Source organism: Myotis nattereri, assembly GCF_964212035.1.
Source record: "Myotis nattereri genome assembly, chromosome: 6".
NCBI classification, from domain to species: domain Eukaryota; kingdom Metazoa; phylum Chordata; class Mammalia; order Chiroptera; family Vespertilionidae; genus Myotis; species Myotis nattereri.
Window position 1 is genome coordinate 33372460 of NC_138081.1, and position 22749 is coordinate 33395208.

The 22749-nt window shown below is 37.2% G+C and overlaps 1 protein-coding gene across 1 annotated transcript in view; it reads left to right on the forward strand.

Moving 5' to 3' along the window:
• ADGRB3 (adhesion G protein-coupled receptor B3) overlaps nt 1-22749 on the forward strand; it is a 690088-nt gene that overhangs the window by 637438 nt on the left and 29901 nt on the right. The window contains exons 24-28 of the mRNA XM_081094478.1: nt 866-951; nt 6990-7088; nt 7406-7577; nt 18091-18186; nt 20832-20871. Coding sequence (XP_080950604.1) covers nt 866-951; nt 6990-7088; nt 7406-7577; nt 18091-18186; nt 20832-20871 — 493 coding nt within the window. The remainder of the gene's footprint in view (nt 1-865; nt 952-6989; nt 7089-7405; nt 7578-18090; nt 18187-20831; nt 20872-22749) is intronic.

Genomic DNA, 22749 nt, shown 5'->3' on the forward strand with positions numbered 1-22749 from the left:
CTTCACCTATTTGCACCAAGATTCTGTTGATGGTGGAGGGCAAGGGGTAGGGAGGCAAAAAGAAGAAGTGTTTTTCCTTGATTATCTTGGTTTCAGTGCGGAGCTGGATTCCTTGATCAGGAAGTGAGTAGGTTAGAGAACCTTGGGTGTGCCTCATGACGGGCTGCTACAAATAGACCACAGCTGTCTCGGCAGCTTTTTACTATTTTGCTCAAGAGAGAAACGTGTGTGATTTCATTTCACCTGTATTTAAATCCCTTTAAGTGAGAGTCAGAGTCTTAGAAATGCGGAGACCTGTTGAATAAGGCACATTATGGGAAGTGGTATTAGCATCCATCTTTTAAAGGGTCCTGGTGAGTTGAACAGGCTTTCTCCTTTGTCTTGAAAAGCACTGTGCACCAAAATGCTGCCCACCCCACCGGAGAAGGAGGAATTAGGCATTCTGTTCTCCCTGCTGGGGGCAATGACAAGTCCTTAGCACCTTTGGCAGTCTCACACTGTGAGACTCAAAATCTTTTGACTCTCAGGCATAGGGTAAAACTCATTTAGCCAATTGACTTTATTCAGGGGTGACTCAGAAAGAAGAACGCCAGATTGGCATAGCATGGCACCAATGAAAAGTTAGGCAATTGAATGTTCATGTACTCAGTGTTAACTACAAAACAGGGAAATAAAATGTACCTACTGTACTTTAAAACTTGAGAGTAACACACCACTGTTATATTGTTCCATACTCCTTTATACACTTATGCATATTGGAGAAGGGCTTTCCTAGGGTGAGTCTTTAAAGGAGGGTTTCAGGAGAAACAGGGACCCGATTCCCTTCATTATCATTGAAAGGTCAACCTTTGTTTCTGTTTGACAGGTCAACATGGTGATTGGCATTTTGGTATTTAATAAACTTGTTTCCAGAGATGGGATCCTAGATAAAAAGCTCAAACACAGAGCCGGGTAAGCTGCAATTGGTGGATTTTGAAAGTTCTTTACCAGTGAATAGATCATCAACTGCATTTGACTGTGCCTTGAACTTTGTTCTTGATGAACAAATCTGTCTTGGTAGATCCTGCCATGCAAGTTTCCAATGTGCTATTCTTAAGTAATGTAGCCAAAATCTAAAAATTAAAAAGACCATTAAGAAAATCTGGGTTTGTGTACATAGCCTGTGTGTAAGATAAGATTATCTAGACTTAAAATACTTGTCCTTACGTGAGGGCAAGCCACCTGGTTTTGGTCACCAGGGACAGGAGGGTAGACTGAACATAATGTCAGTATGAGACACAATGCAATTGGGACAAGCAAACCTCAGCAGGGTGAAATAGTGCATTTTCTTTGATTAATTATATGTATCAGAAAATTTTTTGAAATAACCATTTATGAAACATTGTTCTCATTCTATATGACATTTTGATGATAACTTCCTGGAAAGAGATTTGTAATTTTCACTTGCACATTTTAACCATTTATAAAATTTAGAGAAGCATTTTATTGTTATTGTATTATCATGATATCTAATAACAATGACATTTTATAAACAGATTGATAGAAGCTCTTTAAGGTTATAGTATAAATGCCATCATAAAAATTTGTAAAAGCCTAAATGAAATATGAATGACTTTAAATTTCCTTTTGTATCTTTTATAGTTTATAGCTTTCTCCTTGCTGTTTATACCTTTATTCAAAATTTACCCTACAATTGTTCTGATTTCTTTAATAATTCATGATATTATTTAATAGTCATAGTATTTGATGAACAACTGGTGAGAATTTTAGGTCCTTTGTGTTTTTACAATCTGTGTAATGATTTATAAGAGAGTTCAGGCATTTTCCCTCTAGTAAAAGAATAGGTTTAATGGTTTTCAGTATAAAAATTTGATATCAGAACTTCAGTGGTGTAATAAAATCACCATTAGAGATTCCTTTCTGAGGGGGAATCACTTCCCTCTTCGAGACATTTTGTTCACTTCAGATGAGTCTCCATGGCATCTTTAAATAGGCAGACTTGAACTTGCACAGACACTGAGCTTTCTATACCATTTGAACTTGGAGCTTTCACATTATTACTCTTGTTTGTCTGCCACAGTTGGAATTGGAGCAATTGCATCTCCAGTTATTTCTGTCTAGATTAATGATGTAAGAATAAATCAATCATACTGAGTACTGGGTATAGGAATTCAGTTCTGCCACTACTGGTATAAACTTGTATAATTTTTTTTCAATTGTGGGGGTAGGGAAGTTAGTGATTAAGATAAAGCTTTGAAGTAAAAACAACCATGTTCAGTACCTAGCTCTAGCTCTGCAATCTACTAGTTGTGTGTCTTTGGGCATGTTACTTACTACTCTTTCTGCCACAGTCTTCTCACCTGTAAAGTGGCTCTTGCCTCATAATAGAGCATATGAATGCAATGTGTATAAAGCATTCATTAGAGTATCTAGCAAGTAGGAAGCTCTCAACAAATGGTAGCTATTGCTATGATGAATGACATGAGGACGCCAAGCTGGACAGGTTGTTTTCAAAAATCTGAGTTATATCAGTCACACTTCCATGATTCCACCATTCATGACATTGAGGCCAGAAAAAGAGAGAAAGGTGGAAGAGGACATACAGGGATAAATAGTGATGGAAAAAATAAAATAATAAACCAAACAAACAAAAGAAAAAGATGAGATCATTAGGATGAGTATAATGGTAAGAGGATATTAAATTTCAGTCAGTATTTTCCTCATTTAATTACTTTATATGCAATATCTGGTTTGATTCACATAGCTCTTTGTAAGGGATAACATAGGTTTAGGAGAAATGACAACATTGTCACATCACGAACTTAGAAATTAGCCATTTCAATCTATATATTAACCTTAAAATTTCCATCTCAAAACATATGATAAGAAGTTACATCTGTTTCCCTGATAAAACTGAGTCAAGCAGTGTTTTTCTGGTGCAAAGGCCACTGCTGGAGAAATAGAAACGGTATTAAAAGCAGAATACTACTTACTGTCCACAGCAGAAAAAACTATTCACAAATTAATGACTCCAAGTTTAAAATTTTTTTCATCTGTAATATGAAATGCTGTTTTAGTTAAGTATACATAGATTGACAGTTGTTCTCTATTCCAAAGTGTGATTGAAAGAACTGTTTAGAACATAGGAGTATTTGAAGCTAATTTTACTTCACAGAGAAAGCTCTGAGGGCAATAATAAAAGACTTCAATGAAGAACAAATAATCAGAATTAACTAAAGAAACATTGAGCAGGCAGCTAATTGATTAACTTAACAATTGATCTTCCTAATTGTAAATATTGACCATTTTGGGTTGTTTGAATATACATATATATTAAGCATTTATTTTGAATCAATTTCTCCTCCCATTTTTTTCTATTTCTTTGTCCCCTTCTTTTTATGATCAGTTATTAGAAACCACCAAGAATATAGTTTATGTTCAGTAAGTATTTAAAACAGTCCTAGCTGGTTTTGTTCAGTGGATAGAGCATCAGCCTGCAGACTGAAGGGTCCCAGGTTTGATTCTGGTCAAGGGCACATGCCTGAATTGTGGGCTCAATCCCCAGTAGGGGGTGTGCAGGAGGCAGCCGATTGATGATTCTCACCATTGATGTTTCTATCTCTCCCTCTCCCTTACTCTCTGAAATTAATAAAAATATATTTTAAAAAAGTAAAAATAAATAAAACATGAGTGAATGACTATGTAATAAATAATACAATAGCTTACAAGTTTTATAATATCCAAATTATATTAAATGTTTCTAATACATAAAATATATTTACCAAGGGTATTTATTTCAAATATCAACACATCTTGTATAAAATAATAAATAGAAATAATGAAAGCAAGATAAAATATAAAATGACAGGTGTCTTTTCAGAACTCCTCAAACAGAATACTTTTTTTTCTTTTTCTTTTTTTTTCTTTTCTTTTTTTTTTCTTTTTGCTGCAGTGTGACTTCCTTATCTACTATGTACTTTAAACTGCTTTACTTGACTACCTGAAATTAAGGGGACTACTGTACCAGGACCTCATACAAATCTCATAAGACTTTTCCAAAGAGCAGAAGCATATTTTCTTCCAGGGAATTTTTTATAGTCTTAATAAACCAATCAGATAAAAATGTTTTCTAAGGTAAAGAAATTTGCATAAGGAACTAGAACTTGTAGACTTCAAGATGCCCCTGGACTAGACAGAACAACCCGAGAGAGCAGTGCAATGATTGTGTTCAGACTCTGGTGCTTGAGTAGATACTGGTTTTACCTGAACTTACGCGAAATTCAGTTGTTCTTTTAATTGTTTGCACTTTTGTTTGATAAATGCATAATTTCCCTTATAACAAAGAAATGAGATTTTATTTTTCATTGCAGCAACTCAATTTAGCATCTAGACTATGTGTTCTTCATAACACATTAATCTCCATAGCGGCTATGCAAACTAGGAAAAAACATTAGATCTCTCTAGAAATCTATCTGTCTTCATCTCCATTCATATCTAATAATAGTGTTCTAAAGGTGTCCAACCAGTTAATGTCAAGCATAGTTTCAACGGTTAGCTGTGACTAAGGAAAGTATGTGGAGACCTTTTAGCCAGTCTCAAATAAAGAGAAATGAGTATTTTAAATACTTGTCTTAAAATACATTTTTAGAAAAGACCATACTTATTCAAATTCCCTTTTTATCAGGGCTAAAATACTTATATTGTTTACTGAAATTGTTTTTAGTAATCTTAAATTTTCAATCTTAGTTCAGAGTGTAGAGGCATGGCATCCTTAAAGTTGAGAACGATAGCCATGATCATGTTTGAAGCACAAACACCAAATAGCCTATCTCCTGTGATAAAGAAAACAATAAATGACTAAGGCATGCCTTTTAATATTAATCTAGTGGGATGTAACAAGATTGAAGACCCTCAGATAAATAGGGCAGTGGTTTTTATCCTCTTTTATATTTTGCTTTTTTATTTTTATTTTTAATTCTTTATTGTTTAAAGTATTACATATGTCCCCTTTCCCCCGCCATTGTCTTCTCCCAGCCTGCCCCCACCCCCTAGCCCATATCTTCACCCCTGCATTGTCTGTGTCCATTGGTTATACTTATATGCATACAAGTTCTTTGGTTGATCTCTTACCCCCAGCCATCCCCCACCCAATCTCCCCTGCTTTCCTTCTGAAGTGTAAGGTTTTTATTCTTATTTGTTCATTAGAAAAATCTGTGCAACTTTAAAAAATGCCGATGCTGCCCTGGCCAGGTGACTCAGTTGGAGCATCATCCTGTACACCAAAAAGGTTGCAGGTTTGATTCCCGGTTAGGGTAAATACCTAGGTTGCAGGTTCACTGATCGATGTTTCTCTCCTTCCTTCCCTCCCTCCCTCCTTCTCCCTCTCCTTCAAATCAATAAACATATCCTGGGGTGGGTGATGATTAAGAAAAAAAATATTTTTAATTTAAAAAAAGACTGATACCTGGCCCCATTAGAGTTTTGGAGTTGGATACATACATATAATCTTCAGCTGCTATGGAGAATACTGATGTAGGTACTCATTTGGGAGTAATTTCAAACATATCGGCATACCCATTGAGACGTTCATGAACCACAGTGGAAAGACTATTGGTTACCTATTATTTTGAAAACTTTAAAGAGATGTGGCTAATACGGATGTTCTGGGTTGGATCATTAAAGGGAATGATTTAGTATTATATTCCCCACCCCCACATCTAACTCTGAAAGCTTTGATTTTTCTCATGGGGTCTAAAGATCAATCTACTTACTTAATAGCTTTCAGATTTATTATCCCATGTAAGCACTATTCACAAATGAATGCACTTCTTTAAAAGATACCAGACATTCTGAATTATGAGCCTCTTAGGATTTTTCTCTGTTCTGCCTTTATTATACACATAGTAATGTAAGTCCACTATAAAATTATTAAGAAGAAAAACCTACTGGGCAAACTAATACTTTAGACATAAACACCACATGGGAATGGATAAGAGAAATATACCACAGAAAATTATTTCAAGGTATTTTGAATTTTGATTCAAGAAATATCTTTTTGTTTTTTTTCCTGAGAGGAATATGTTCTAATAAACCAGTCATTTTTCAAGGACTCTTTTCTAAAGCAAAATACGTATAAAGTTTTTCTATGTAGTGACTTTCTTCTGTGACATAGTAGATTGAACTTGAATTATCTGAATCCAAATTTACCTGCAAAATTTTCTAGACTAGAAGAGACCACACAAATGCTATTAGATGGTGCCTATGACAAAATGCTCAGAAAGGGTATTTTGAACTTAATAAGAGAATATTTTTAAGCTAATGATTATGTTCAATGTGTGTTATTAGAGCAGAACGCTATCACCCTTTTTATGATCAACTAATATGTCATCAAATTTCATCAGCCCCTATATTCAGCCCCTATATCCTAAAGTATAGACAATACATTGATGCTATGAGACATTTCAAAATATAAATATTTTGAGACAAAGGCTATGATCTCCACACATGACTAAAGACCTAAAATAAATATCTTCCTATATTGGACTTCTGAGATACATATTTATATATCAAAAGCTTTTCATTGATATTATGTGCCTTTTGCAAATGACAGTGAAAATATTTGAAGCTGAGAGTCCTTACTTGTTTACCAGGGGTCTGAATAAGGGGTTCTCACTGTATGTCTATACGAACATATACTTATGTTTAACTCAATGTATTGGGCAACTTTGGTCTGTAGACACAAGAGCCATTTATGGTGTAAATGATGGAAATGTGCTTCGCATGCAACAAAGGCCCAAAATATTAAAAGGTAAATGTTACAAAAATAACGTGTAGTATAAATGCACCTTTAAAACAACCTAGAACATTCATTCTTGATAAATATACTTTTCTGCATGAAATCGTATTTAAAAGCTAACTTACAGCAGCAACAATTTTTTGGTGACAATTCAATATTTTGTTCTTTTTGTGGGTGTTCTGTTTGTTTGCAGTCAGATGAGTGAGCCTCATAGCGGTTTGACGCTCAAATGTGCCAAGTGTGGAGTAGTTTCAACAACAGCTTTGTCAGCCACCACCGCCAGTAACGCCATGTTAGTCCCAATCATTTACATCTTCTTGTTACAAATTTTTTACAGTGCATGTGAGAAAATGCTATGATGGAAAAAAAAATATTTGCTAATATTAGTGCTAAGAGCATACTTAAATATTTATAATTGGCAACTGTCTTTATAACTATTGTGGGATTGTCTATAAAAAATAAAGAAAACTATCAAATGTTTATCTGCTTTGTGGTTTCCAAGTTAATGGTCTTGGTGCCACATAAAAGAATGCTTTGTGGGATGGGGGTTTGATTATTGCCTGGCATGTGACCTGCAGCTGTGTGATGCGGCTTTCTCTGTCTCAACAGGGCATCTCTTTGGAGCTCCTGTGTGGTGCTGCCCCTGCTGGCTCTGACGTGGATGTCTGCAGTTCTGGCCATGACGGACAAACGCTCCATATTGTTCCAAATACTTTTTGCCGTATTTGATTCATTGCAAGGCTTTGTGATCGTCATGGTCCACTGTATTCTTCGGAGAGAGGTGAGAAATGTAATTCTTGTGAGAGAGATAAATGATGCTTAAAAGAGTATTTTTCTTGTTGACAAACATCTTTTATTTATTTACTTATTTTAAGATATACTTTTATTGATTTCAGAGAGGAACGGAGAGGGAGAGAGAGATGGAAACATTAGTGATGAGAGAGAATCATTAATCAGCTGCCTCCTACATGCCCCACACTGGGGACTGAACCCGCAACCCAGGCATGTGCCCTGACCAGGAATGGAACCATGACCTCGTAGTTCATAGGTCGAAGCTCAACCGCTGACCCACGCTGGCTGGGCAACATCTTTTATTTTAGTATCTTGATCTTCAGATTAAAGCTCGTCTTCTCTAAAGACAATCATTTGGGAGTCAAAGCCAAAAGTGAAGTTTTGAGGCAAAGTTCAAGAGGGCTCCTTGGACTCTGAGAATGATGGGTTGACACAGATGTGACTATGCAAGGGAAACACAGCCAGAGCTGCCAAGAACCAGGGAGGGTAGATGCCAGAGAAGCTGTGATGGAGTCATAGGTATAGGTAAGTCTATTAGAAAAACTGGTGGATATGAGAGTAAGGTGTCCTATTTGTAAAAGGTATAGTTTGTAAACACAATGCATTAATATTTCTCCAACCCATTCCCTAACTTGTGCATCTATATACAGCACATCCCCAGTCCTCATACTTAACTAATTTATTTTTAGATGGAAATGTTAAATATTAATGAACAGTTCTTCGGTTTCTATACTAAGTTGAGGATAAGGTTACTAAAGATGAATGATTTTGATGTGGATGCTTATACTCAGAAAATACAAAAAAAGTGCACAGTAGAGCCTAGTAGGCAGTTACTGTTCCCAAGAACTGTAGATCAATAATTATAGCATTCTCCAGGATGTGACTGAGATTATTGTGAGGGAAAGAAGTGGTCCTTCAAAGTTGAGACACTAACTTGCACCAAAACCATCCAGAACAGTGATAGATTTCAGCCTTGAGTTGTTGAGGGATAAAATATTATTTTCCAACCAGTGCAAAAAATATCCCAAGTGCTTGCAAGCATTGACACAGTATTTACAAGGTTTATGAGTCAGTGTAGCATCTACTCTGGGGATTGTGGCAGCTAACACACACAGTGACACAGTGCCATGCTAATAATTTTGAGAAAATAGCCTACACTGTCATTTTGCATTATCTATCTTGTTTGAAAATTTTATTATGATGTGCACATCGCCCAAAGGCACATGTGTATATGAGTGTACACCATGCAGTTTTTACAGTGATGTGTGAAGATAATCAAAGGCTTTTACCTCATTTACCAGATGGAGAGAACAATATCTGAACTACTTTTAGTACGATATAGATGTCAGCAATAAACCCAAATGTGTAGTATAAGAACATTATATGATGAAAAACAATGAAAACAGAAAAACGGTGACTTCACATGGCAAAAGGAAGGTATTTCATCATTTTTAAAAAGTTGATTTAGTTCACAGTTGACAAGCGTTCCTATTCCCTCACCACAAATTTCTACCTAGAATATCAGCATTAAAAATCTTCCAAGTATCAACTTCTTTATGGACCAAAGTTAAGTAAAATTTAAAAGGAAATTGAGCCTGGCCAGTGTGGTAAGTGGTTGAGCGTTAACCCATGTAACAAAAGGTCACCAGTTTCCATTCTGGGTCAGGGCACATGCCCAGGTTTCAGACCCATAGAGGGCATGCAGGAGGCAGCAGATTGATGTTGATGTTTCTCTCTCATCGATGTTTCTTTCTCTCCCTCTCCCTTCCTCTCTCTCTAAAAAAAATCATTGAAAACATATTTTTTAAAGTTTTAAAATATAAAAGGAAATTGAATAATTTAGGGCTCTGTTGTTCTCCAATTGTAACTGGCATACGGGTCCTTTGTATTAATATTATCTCTAATATGTTTATATAACAAAATTGTTCTGAGTAGACACATGATATGCATGTTTGATGATTAAGGATGAACAATATGGGTTTTAAGTAGGATACATGGTATTTCTACATGCAATTTTCAGAAAATATTGATACTTTAGGTGTTAAGGAGGAAAAAAGTGTCCCATCTCTAAGCCAGTCTTTCTTTTTCTTCAGAAATAAGCTTTCTAGATAGCCTTAGGCTATTATCAATATATTAGGTTTTAAAGTGACAGATATTTTGATGGCTTATTAACAATTTTTTGCTGCTTACATGAAAAAAAGTATTTGGCACAAAAATTCATTTTCATCAACTTTTTTATACTTGCTAATTGGACTAATAACTGTGAAAACATGATTTAAGGATAATTAAATTAAGTCATATAAAAATGCTTCTGCTAAAGTAGGTGTCTGTAAATACGTTTTCCATATTAATGGGAAATAAAAATATGGCTATTGGCCCCGTTGTTGTCACATTTACAATAATTAGTTCAATAATTGAATAATTTCATAGCTGCTAAATTAATAGCAGAGTGTCATAACTTGCTTTCATTCCAACATGAAATAAATAATTGCATATCCAATAATCTCACATTGACCCTAAAAGTACCCTGTAACATTCCTGTAAATACACAGGGTAGATGTCAGTGATAGGGCAAGTCTCTTTCAGAATTCCTCAGAGGAAGTAGTTACTGAAAAACCAAATGGATCTCACTCTTTAGATTCTGTCAGTTCAAAGGACCTCATTATGACGAGGCCTCCTTCAGTTCACAGAAATTTTATGACCTTCTGAGGGTATTTGGCCTGACACTAGCAATGGGTCTATCTCATATCACCCGTGATTACACTGCCCTAACACTAAGTTCAACCTAGGAGAATCAAAGCATCTTCCCACACCTCAATGTTGCCTGTGAACAAAGCAGTCCACAAAAATACACCAAAGCAAGTGGACCAAATACATACCTTCCTGTAACATATTGAGTAATAACTCCTATCTATTAATGTACCTCATAATCCTGTAGTAGACCCTGGGCATATAGAACTGTCTCTACTGCTTTTTTTACTTTAAATTTTTTTTCTTCATAGTAATTCAAGATAATTTGCATGGCTTTTTCTTTCTTAAAAGTGTATAAGCAATATAAAAAATATTTTCTCAACTTGGAGAGTGAGTAACATATATGCACATTTCTATGTAGCTTTGACACACACTAACATAATTTGGTTGTTGTTAGTTTTTAATGGTTGTTCCAATACGAATTCAAAAGGTTTTACCCTATTTACTTTTGCAATCTTCCTGTGAAGGAGGTGGGTGTACACAGGGGAGGAATATAGTCTTGCAGTTTAAGAAGGAGAAAAGAAATGAAATACTATAACTGCCATTTCAAATGTGATGTGGATGGGTCTTAATTTATTTTAAAAGTGCCTTTGCTTTTAGTGGGCCCAATTTTATAACCAAAATTATTTCAAGTCGGGAGGGAAGGCAGGAATCACTCTGGTACTGTGAACTCAATTATATTTCACTTTTTTAAAAAAAGCAAATTGAGTATTTGCATAACAACTTGTGTGACCTCCAGAGCTGACATCTTAATAATTACATTTCATAAAATGCGTATACTTGAAAATACAGTTTCTTCTTCTGGAGCACCTTTCTCTTTTATTTTATGTTTTCGTTTGTTTTTAATCCTCACCCAAGGGTATGCTGTACTGATTTCAGAAAGGGGAGAAGGGGGAGAGAGGAAAAAGAGACATTGATGTGAGAGAGATCCATCCATCTGTTGTACCCTGACCAGAAACCGAATGCTCCAACCAACTGAGCCACGCCAGCCAAGGCAGCACCTTTCCTTTTCAATTGCTTTGGTAGATGCCTCTGACAAAAAGAGAAAACAAAGAGGCAATAAGAATTTTTTAAAAAATTAAACCATCTGATTTATCACAACACATTACTTTCAGTAACGAAGCCTAGACCTCAGGCTGATTCTTATGCTACCTAATGAGACAGAATATAATAGAACAAATACAGATGCTTTCCTTTATTGATCAGTCATTTCTTGATTAGAGTTCATTTGCATTAAGCACATAAGGACACTTAGTATTTACTATTCTCCACATTGCTATGGAAATGCAAACTACACAAGAGTTAGGAAATCTTTGAACTAGTTACTGTTGCTAGGAAACCACTTTCTAGGCGCCTGCACATTCTTCTCATCTGTCCTGTCTCTGGCTGCACCTGGCTTTAAGACAATCTCACAGCTCAGTGTGTGTGTGTGTGGGGGGGGGGGGGGAGGGGGAGGTGGGGGGGGATATAACAGGACTGTGATACAAAATAAACTACATTAAACCCTTTCCCTAAATGGAAGGGAAAAAGCAAAGTGCTTAAGTGGATAATTTTGTTGTATCAGTCTTTGGGGACCCTGTGGCTGTTGTGTAGCATCAGTAGCAGGACCAAGCTCCTGTTGCTCCTCCCTCAGCACTGGCAAGAGGTCCAGGCTGCACAAGGTGAGGCCCCCGTCTTCATCCAAACCCATGAAACAGCTTGTAGCAAATGCTTAAAATAAACATGAACAGATCTTCCTTCTTTCTTTCTCCCACTTGCCTCTACCTTTTTCCCCCCAAAATTCTCATTTGGCCTTTTATTTCCCTACAGATAAATAAAATAATTTACAAATACATGACAAGTGAATTATAAAACAGATGAGCATCCTTACCTGTCTTATTTAAAAATCAATATTTTCCCCAAATAAAACATTTAAAAAAAAAAAGTAAATGAAGCCAATAGTGGTGAAATAACTAGATAGCAATTTTAAAAGAGGTCGTATTGCAAAAAACTGTAGTTCAGTTGGAGAAACTGTAGGCATGCCCAAGCCTGACTATTTATTTACATAGGAATGACTCTGCAATGGGAGGGTTTACCCTTTAATGAGGGGTAGGCAGGGCTTTCAGTGGGTCTTTGAAGATGAGGGCATAGTTGATAGGAGACTTCAAAATATAATGGGTCCTGAGGGGATTTTGGGGGTGGTGATTGGGGATGTTGTTGGAAGATTAAGGAAGTGGACGTTTCAACTAGAGGAAGATGAAGAGTGGTTATTGGACATATGGTTTCCATAGAATGGAGTTTATGGTGAATAGTAGAGAGTTGATTCTTTTCTGGGACTACCTGGGCCACCTAAGGCATAAACCAGGAGATTTATATAATTCTGGACACAGAGTGATTTTTTTAAGTGGCTCTGCCTGCAGCACTAAGAGAAAGACAATACTGATGACATCTGAGTATTGATTAAGGGATGTTTTAGAGCTTTCGTGTTTGGGGTGTTTAGTTGCCATGGTAAGAGGCCACTGTGAGTGATGTCATGAAGAAAGTTCAATCTATTCTAAAGAGTGAGAGATGGGAGGGTTATGGCCTCCATCCTAACCTTTTTAGCTTGCTCAGAAGAAAGCTGTGTATGGACAAGGATTTAAAGGGAATGGGCTGGGTTGCTAGGAGCAATATCTTTTCCAGGCTGAATTCAAGAGTCAAAAAGAAATACAAGTTTAAAGATTTGTTTTGTTTTATGTTTAATAAAATAGGATGTGCATCTGGAAATGGGAGAATGGGCTAAAGTTACCACAATAAAGCTGGATTTTATCAGAACAGAGTGCAGGGAGCACAAAGACTGTCTTTAATTAGGAACACAGATTTGACATACACAAGACTGCTATGCTTATGCTCCTGTATACTTTCCCAAGAAATCACCAAGCTCCCTTGGGGCAATAGTCATCCCATGTCTTAGGCAGGGGAATATAGATTCTTATTCTCCTTCCAGATTGGGTTTTCCTGATTTGAGCATGTGGCAATTGTATCGTGAAAATTTGGATCCGTCTTAATCTGCAGGTTTGGATTCTCTAAATCTATACAGAGATTTAGGAGCTCAACAAGAGCATATAATCAGATGAGTAAAGGGGCATCTGTGAACAAACTGAGACACAGAGTTCATGGCAGAGATTGGCAGACTGGCATGTCTGCCAGGTAGCATCCAACCGTGGCTTGCTCTGAGTACCTGGCCATAGGGGCGGGCCAATCCCATCTCCCTTTCCTTTCAGACCCCTAGGTCCTGCCTTGCAACATTGTTAAACTAATGATGGGAAGTCTTGTATGTCTGGAATAAAGGTTTGAAATAAATATAAGAAATGAGAGGTTATCAACTAAGTGTTTATTTTTTGCTCAAAGTGAATGCCATGAGGCTAAAATGAGACATCTTCTGTGAAGGCAAGGGCGGTAGTGTCTGGCGGATAACATCTCTTTTCCTCTTTCCTCACTTGCATGCTACCCAAATGCTGTTATATCTTTCAGATCATGTATATGAAATGTCACCTTGACCCCCAAAAGTGATACAAAAAGTAAAGAGCTACAATTTTGAGATTAAGTGAAAGATCCTCTAGGTGTTAAAGGATTCTAATATTTCTATTAGACTGAAATTTGGGACTGACGTCCATATTGTTCCCTCAATCTATAGCTAATGGATCTATAGCAATCTACATGAAATTTAATGTGATGACAAAGAACCAAGTCATTGGTTCAAATATGAATCCAGAGAAACAATCGTCAACATTAGATTCAGGGGGGAAAATTACACAACACATAAGAAACTCCGTTTCCCTCCACTAACAATCTCAAATTATTTCAAGAACGTAACTTTCTTTCTTTCCTTGGCTTAAAATGGTCCTCAAAATAACTGGAGGCAAAACTGTCTTGTTAAAAGGTGAAGATTTGGGGTCTGAGCTACTCCGTGCTAAATATGGAGCCATTTCAAACCGTGCAGCTCTTTCGTGTGATGTTTCTCTAAACGGCAAGGCTGCCAAACAGCACTCCATGCTCTTCCCACCACCTCTAAATCTGGCACCGACTGTCACAGTGACACTCTGCCAAGCTGCCTCAGAGCGAGGACAGCCGAGAAGCCCTGGGCTTGCTGCTGCGAAGCTGAACCGAATAGCTCACCCCGTGGGGGGAGAGAGGAGCGAGACACGCCCTGCAAGTCTCCTTGAACTCCTGCCCCATCCAGGAGTCCCTCTCCTCTACAGGGGTTGGTAGCTTTTTCAGGAATTTGTAGGACAGCCCCCAGCAGGTAGTAGTCCAGATAACTTCGGTGGTGCTCCGGTTAGATACTTGCACAAGACAGCTTTGATAGCTTACTCTTCTCACCTCGCCTTCTTTTTGAGGGTGTTTCAGGCCTTTGTTTTGTTTTCATTTCACAACATCAGTTCCTTAAAGTCCCCTAAATATGTTAAGGCTATTTACATGTTTGTTTTTTACTACTCCCCTGAGACTTTTTAATCCTCTGCCTGGCTGGCAATTAAGGTGAAAGACCTAGGGCGGAGTTTTATAAAGAGGGGAAATTTTGAACTCTGGATTTTAACTGTGCCATGATTTATGTTAAATAAATCTTCGAGACAGGTCTATTTAAAAATTGTATTTACTAGTCTAACGTAAGTTTTAAGGAAAATGCTGTTGCAAGAACTCTGAGTTATAATGAGTTTAATATCTAAAAATAAATTTTAAAATAAATTGTTACCTGAAATAAGTGACTGTTCTCCACAGATACTTGCAGCTTAAATAATAAATATTTGAATCTTCTAATGATTATTTTTCTTTAATGTTAGTGACAAGGCAAGGAAGACATCAAGACTATTACTGTCTAGCATTATAAATATGAGTCTTGGTCTTGAAGATTTTAATTTTAGGATGGAAAAGTCAGATCTAGATGCTGTCTTTGCTTGCTTTCTGTGCTTTCTTTTGGTCTGGACAAAAGGTTCTAGTAGACTTGCTTTTTAAAAAATTTCAGTTGTTCTCCATTAGTACAACTCACATTGACTCACTGAAGATGTCTCTCTGTTTACCTGATAGGAAAGTCAATTAATTATCAAAATGCTCCCAAATAGCTGCAGACGCACTTCCCAGGTGTCTTGCCTGAAACGCCCTTTCTGTGGTAAGGAAATAGCAGTGGGAAACCTAGTCTAATCATTCTTCCCTGACTGTGTTGGACAAATATTTAAGGCCAATACATCTAGATTACCTGAATGTAGTTTTAAGATTTTAAAAAAAATAAAAAGGAGTCTTTGGAATAAGTGGAATTTTTCCTGCAAATATTTCTGAATTAGAAGTAATAGAGGCACTAAAAATGCCAGAAAATCTAACACTTAAATGTTGGCATTTATATGACCACTAGAAGCCTGGTACATGAAATTTGTGCACTCGAGGGGGGTTGGGGGGAGTCCCTCAGCCTGGACTGTGCCCTCTCTCAGTCTGGGAGTCCTTGGGGGATGTCTGAATGATGGCTTAGGCCCGCTCCTAGCCTTCCTTAGTGCTACCGCAGAGGTGGGAGAGGCTCCCGCCACCAATGCTGCACCCGCCAGCCATGAGCCCAGCTCAGGGCTTCTGGCTGAGCGGTGCTCCCACTGTGGGAGCGCACTGACCACCAGGAGGCAGCTTCTGTGTTGAGCATCTACTGCCTGGTGGTCAGTGCGCATCATAGCAACAGTTGATTTGCATATTAGCCTTTTATTATATAGGATTAAGATGACCTTGAATTTACTAGAGGGTTTTTATGCATTTGTTTTAAATTTCTTCTGAATAACATTGACTGATTCATGGAGTTGACATCATTCTCCTGTGTAGAAATACCCTTAATCCATTGTCATTTTGGGGAGTTTTAGGAACTGATTTAGTGTTTATTATGAAAAAAATTGGATTTTTTTAATTTTATATTTCTTTCATGCTATCAGAAAATTGATTTTAGAGAGAAACTTGTAGAGGTTGCTTTTGCATATTTCATTGTGAGACAGAAATATTCTGACAGCTACACTCTGAAGGTCTGAAAATACAGTGGTTAGTGAGCACCAGTTAAAGTAACGTTTGGTATGACCAAGTGCCACCTTTATATTTTATATATGCAAGTTGTCAGAAATAGATCTGAAAAAAAATCTTCATGTAGCAGCTCTTAAAAGGCAACATTTTCTTCCTTTAGATATTTGCTTTAACAGTGGCTCAGAGCACAAACAAAAAATTAGCAGGGACCTATTTTTTGGCATTGGTTCTTAGAATTTTTTTTCTGAAAACATATATACTCTCTTAGTGGTTTCCCTAATGCAAATTTCTGCATAAGAGAAACAGTAATCATCGGATAAACACTAGACTCATTACCAATTTTTGATTTTAATATGTCTCATATCAGGCAACCACCCCCAAGAAATCCCAGATTTGGAAATATTAGAATCAAAGATCAGAAAGAGGTCAGAGAGCACTGAGTCCATACCCCACTCCCTTAATACACCCTATCGTGGTCTCATCGCCAGGGCGAGAGCCTGAGGTGGAGAAATACTAGTGGACGAAGGTCTCATGGTGACCTGGTTATCCAAGACTCTATGCTGGTGACTAAACTCCATGGCACTTTTCGAAATCTTGCAGTTTAGGAAAGAGACTGCCAGTGATTTATGATACCGGTGAGAGGAGCTGAAAACAACAGGCTCCAATTTTTCCTTCCCAACACATACACTATGCACATCTCGCAGCACAACAGTGGCATGATGTTTTATATCAGGGCTTTCCACAAGTACAGATCATTGTGTGTTTTACCTTGGCAGTCTCTACAGCGGTGCTCTAGCAAAATAGGGAACATGCCACCCATCCATGCTTTGTTTTTTAATACAATAAAACAGATTATAATAATAAGCTAGAGGAATGTCAATAATGTGAAGTCAGGAAAATAAAATATTAATAAACTGACTGCCATTGACTGGGATGAGAAGCTACTTGTGATAATGTCTATAAGTAGCTTGTTAGGAGCCTAATGAGCCACAGGAAGTGGAAAGGTCACGCTGAGGTAGAGGCATCATGTGGTCAGAATAAATATGGGTCCTGTGTTTCTTATTCATCTATTCATGTTTATTCATGTGTTTAATGAAAGGTATGTTCTTCAAATTTCCTTGTAATATGTTTGTTCTTTACTCAGAATCCAATTATGAATGGATATTATGAAAGTTTGGCTTCACCAAATACCTGCCCCCCCCCCTCCCGCCCTCTAAAGATAACCAGAAACAGATCTGTTTTTGTTATCTCTTTGTCTTACTGTGTTTTGTTTCAGGGCATATAGTACTTGAAGGGAGACAAGAAATAGTCTCACCAATAGGACCCCTTACATGAGACATAAAAGGAAAATCCAAAATCAATTTGTCAGAAGATCATTGAGTGATCTTATTTTTCACATTATAGATTATGCCATACCAAATAGTAAATCCCCCTTGAAAACCACACATATTGCTTGTAACAGTGGAAATAAATCTACCCTCGGGTGAGAATTACTGGTGTTGAGCCAGACACAGCCATTTTGATAGCTGTGGAGTTCCCAACACTTCCCTCTATAGATTATGGCAAGTGGTAAGTTTCCTTGGCAGAGAGCAAAGTCGAGGTACATCAGTATTTGTATTAGGAATTAAAAAAATTGGGTAACATAAAAACAGTGACAACTGTTTTCTCAGTTGATTGCCAATGTAGACATTATCTGCTCATTTCTAAGAGAGAAGAAAATTAATGTCTGTCATTTCTGGCTCCCACAGGTTCAGGATGCATTTAGATGCCGACTGAGAAACTGTCAGGATCCAATCAATGCTGATTCTTCAAGTTCTTTTCCTAATGGGCATGCGCAAATCATGGTGAGATTTTATTTTCCCCTCTGATTGTTGATTGAGTTATGATTTCTAGGAAATGAACAAATACCAGTATTCTTATTAGTAAAATAGCATCAACGTCCCATTTTGAGTGACTTTGGCTTTAGTGCATTATCAGATGCAGAACTCTGATACTAGGTAACTATTCTGTCTGGATAGCCGGGGAGTCCAGCATCCGTTACTGACCCAGTAGTGTACTGAGCGTAGGGCTTCTGTGAAACAGAGAATGTTTTCATCCTTGCACGGAATTAGGGATAACAATTTGTCCAAAGAGTCTTCTTTGTTTCAGGTCAGAAATATGGTTCTGCACTTCTAGTCTTAAAGTTGTGGCTTTCAGCCTTGGTTGCACATTAGAATCCGTTAGAATCCACACTCCAGACCAATGAGGTCAGAATCTCTGGGTTTGGACCCAGGCGCTGGTGGTTCCAATGTGCAAGCTCACGTGAGAACTACTGCCCTAAACTAAAGGGTAGCCATGCTTCTAGTAACAGTTAGTTACTGGACACGAGCTCTGACTGTTGTTGGGATTAAGGGTACTTTAGATATAACCACTTTGGTATACTTTAGAAATGAGATAACTTTTAAACTATGTCATTAAAATCAAAAGAGTTATTTTACAATATGTATTTTTACACTATATAAGTAACACTTCCTGGAGCAACATTGCTTAATAGCATTATAGAAGTTTTAGGTGTACAACGTTATAATACAACATGTATATTCCGTTGTGTGTTCACCACCCAAAATCTAGTCGTTTTCCATCACCATATACTTGTTCCCCTCTGCGTCCTCTCCTCACTCCCCACCCCCCTCTGGTAACCACCAGAATGTTGTCTGTATCTATGAGCTTGTTGTTTTTTGTTTTATATCACACATATGAATGAAATCATATAGTTCTTTGATTTATTAATCTTTTTTATTAGGCAACATAAAAATAGTCAAAAATATACTAGTAGCATTTAAGTAAAGCTTGAGAAGGAATAATCAATTCCTTATTAAAAATAAAATACTAATATCTTGAATTTAAAATATTGGATAAGAAGGTCTAATTTATTTTTACTATTACAAAAATGAACATTATCTATATATATAAAAGCCTAAGTGACCGTTACTATCAGATGACTAGATGACCAGCCGGTAGCTATGATGTGCACTGACCACCAGGGGGCAGACGTTCAATTCAGGAACTGCCCCCTTGTGGTCAGTGTGCTCCCACAGCCAGCCTCCCATGGCCAGCCAACCTCCTGCAGTCCCTCCCCCTGGCCGGCTGCCCCTATGGCCCCAATCGGGACTGGGCCAGCAGGCCCTGATTGGCCCCAATTGCCTGCCAAGCTGAGGGACCCCACCCATGCACGAATTCGTGCACTGGGCCTCTAGTCTATATAGATATATCAGTGGTTCTCAACCTTGGCTGCACATTAGAATCACCTGGGAATCTTTTTAAAATCCTGATTTCTGGACCTCATCCTCCGGAAATTCTGTTTCTTTGTTACTAATGTTGTGGCCTCACCCCATAACAAAGAAACAGAATTTCTGGAGGATGAGGCCCAGAAATCAAGATTTTAAAAAGATTCCCAGGTGATTCTAATGTGCAGCCAAGGTTGAGAACCACTGATATATATAAAAGCCTAAGTGACCATAATGACCAAATGACCAGTCGACTAGTCGCTATGATGCATATTGAGCACCAGCGGGCAGATGCTCAATGCAGGATCTGCCCCCTGGTGGTCAGTGTGCTCCCACAGCCAACCTCCCATGGTCCCTCCCCGCAAGGGACCCCACCCGTGCACGAATTCATGCACCAGGTCTCTAGTTTAAAAGTTTGGGGAAAATATGAAGATGGAAGTAACCTCTAGGACAGTGATGGCGAACCTATGATACGCGTGTCAGAAGTAACACGTGAACTCTTTTTTGGTTGATTTTTCTTTGTTAAATGGCATTTAAATATATAAAATAAATATAAAAAATATAAATCTTTTTTATACTATGGTTACAAATATCAAAAAAATTCTATATGTGACATGGCACCAGAGTTAAGTTAGGGTTTTTCAAAATGCTGATACGCTGAGCTCAAAAGGTTCGCCATCACTGCTCTAGGAGCTTGTAGGCCAGATTAGTATTGCTTCCTCTTCAATTTTAATTACTAAGCCTAAAAGTCTTTTGCCACATTTGAGTGAAAATGGATCATTAGAAGAGACTGATTGGACTATTAAGGGTTTGACAGAGCTGTGCTATAAAATACAACACTTCAAACAATATATACAAAGTGAATGCTTAAAAATACAAATAACAAAGACATTTATCAAAGTGTATTCATAATAGTGCATATTTTAATCTTTTATTATAGTTTAAGGAATTGCCTTAAAATTCTGTCCTGGAAGATGACAATGGGTATTGTATTACTTTCTCAAAATTGTATGGCATGTTTCCATTGATTTTATTCAACATTTGGTCTCTAGGAAATACTCTTGAAAACAATTTGATTATTCCTTAAGAAAATTCCTTTGTACAAAACAATAACCTGGTACTGCCTAATCAGATATCTGTATACTTCCAGTAATCTGGTTGGTAGAAGTTATTTGAGGTCTTTATTAAATGATGATTCTATGCCTCATTATTTTTTGTTACAGACAGACTTTGAAAAGGATGTAGACATTGCTTGTCGGTCAGGTAAGAATATTTGGATTTTGAAACTATAATCATTAGAGATGTGAAATCATTTTCATGGCTTTTTAATTTTAAAGAAAATGCTGTGATTTGTGCATCACATGTTTGTGTGGTGAATAGGACAGAATATTCAGAGTTCTATTCATAAATAAAATCCTTCAAATAGAAATATTGTATTGTAATAGCAGAATGGGGGTGGGAAGGGAATGAGAGAGAGAGAAACTAGAAATGGTTAATTGGGAGCACCATGACAGCAGAAAAGCATTGACTTGAAGATGTAAGCCCTCCCATTCCATTACTGGTTGTCAGGCCAATCTAGTCTCTCTGTGTCTGTTTCATCACCTATGAAATGTGGGTGTTTGTTTTAAGGATCAAATGACCCTGTGTGTATGTGTATCGTAGCCATTGTTGTTCTACTTTTAGAGGGAACAAGAAAAACCATGCAGCATACTCTGCCCTATAGTACTGGTGTCTCATTGACACTGTCTGTGATGGTTGTCTCTGCCTGTGGCTAAACTCTCACCAAGAGTAGACAACTCAAGGGTTTTAAAGGAATCCACACTTCAATTTTTGGATGACTCCAGTTGTTGAAATGTTCCCTTATATTGGGACAAAAATATACCTTACTTTACCTTTTATTCGTTAGCTTTATTATTGCCTCTAGAACAAGAGTGGATAGCTACTTCACCAAAATATCCCAATATTTGAGAGCAAGTATCATTTAGCCCAATCTAAGTCATTTTTCTCTAGGCTAAGCAAACCATGGTTCCATATCCATTCCTCAGAGCATCTTCTCAGGCAGGCATGGTGTGCCTGGTAACCTCCAATTTGTTAATAATTTTAATTTATGGTTCCCAAATGTATACATATGTATCCAGAATTTATCAGTTGGCTTTTTACTTTTACTAATGCTATCTACATTTGCATCTGATTACATAGCTGTAATATTATATTAGTATCACTACAGATTCAACTTATAACTTTCAACCATCTATGCAGAGTCTGAGATCACAGAGTTGTCATAATCACAAGAATTTGAGAGATTAATCTCATAGTCTCACTCCTGAGTATCGTCATAGCAAATCATAGAATAACTGTCATTATTAGGTAACCCATAGTGGACCTGTGTGGGCTATCAGGAATCACCCTATTCTGTTTAATAGCTAACAAAATATTCCTAAGACACAGTAGTTGATTTCCCAAGTTTACCATTTCCCTCTGGAAAGTTGAGAAAACATTTTTCCTTGCTTCATCCATTTTCCATAATATCTCAAAGATCACTAGCCATGGTGCCAGGGTTCACATCTGTGTTCCAACGCGGAGTGTGATTTGTCTGGGTCTGGAAGCCTGAATTTATTTAATTCCTATTTACCTATCTTCAATTTAGTTTCCTTTGTACTACTTTTGGTGTATTCTTTATAGCTCTCCTTGTTAGAGAAGCCAAATAGGAGCAGTTTTGTCTTCCTTTAACAGCTATTAACATGAAACCAGTGGTTGTCAAAGTGTAATCCCCAGATGAAAAGTGTTAATGTTACCTGGGAACTTGTTAGAAATTGAAACTTTCAAACCCTATCCTAGACCTACTGTGTAAAGTAATCAGTGTTTTTACTTGCCAGCCAGGAAATTCTGATGCATTAGAACTGACACAGAGAGCATATTTTAACTCATCCTAACTCAAGCTTTGGTCTCATTTCTTAAGTATTCATTTGTTCTCTTTTGTTAAATTACCTATTTTTCCCCAGAATTCACTGCATTCTGAGGTTTAGTATTCCCAATACCATTATTTTATTTGAAAATATTGTTTTGAATGTTTCCATTTTCTGCCTGTGTCCATTTTATATGAGCTCATCAGGAATTTTCCTTTGAGTTTTTCTATCCATG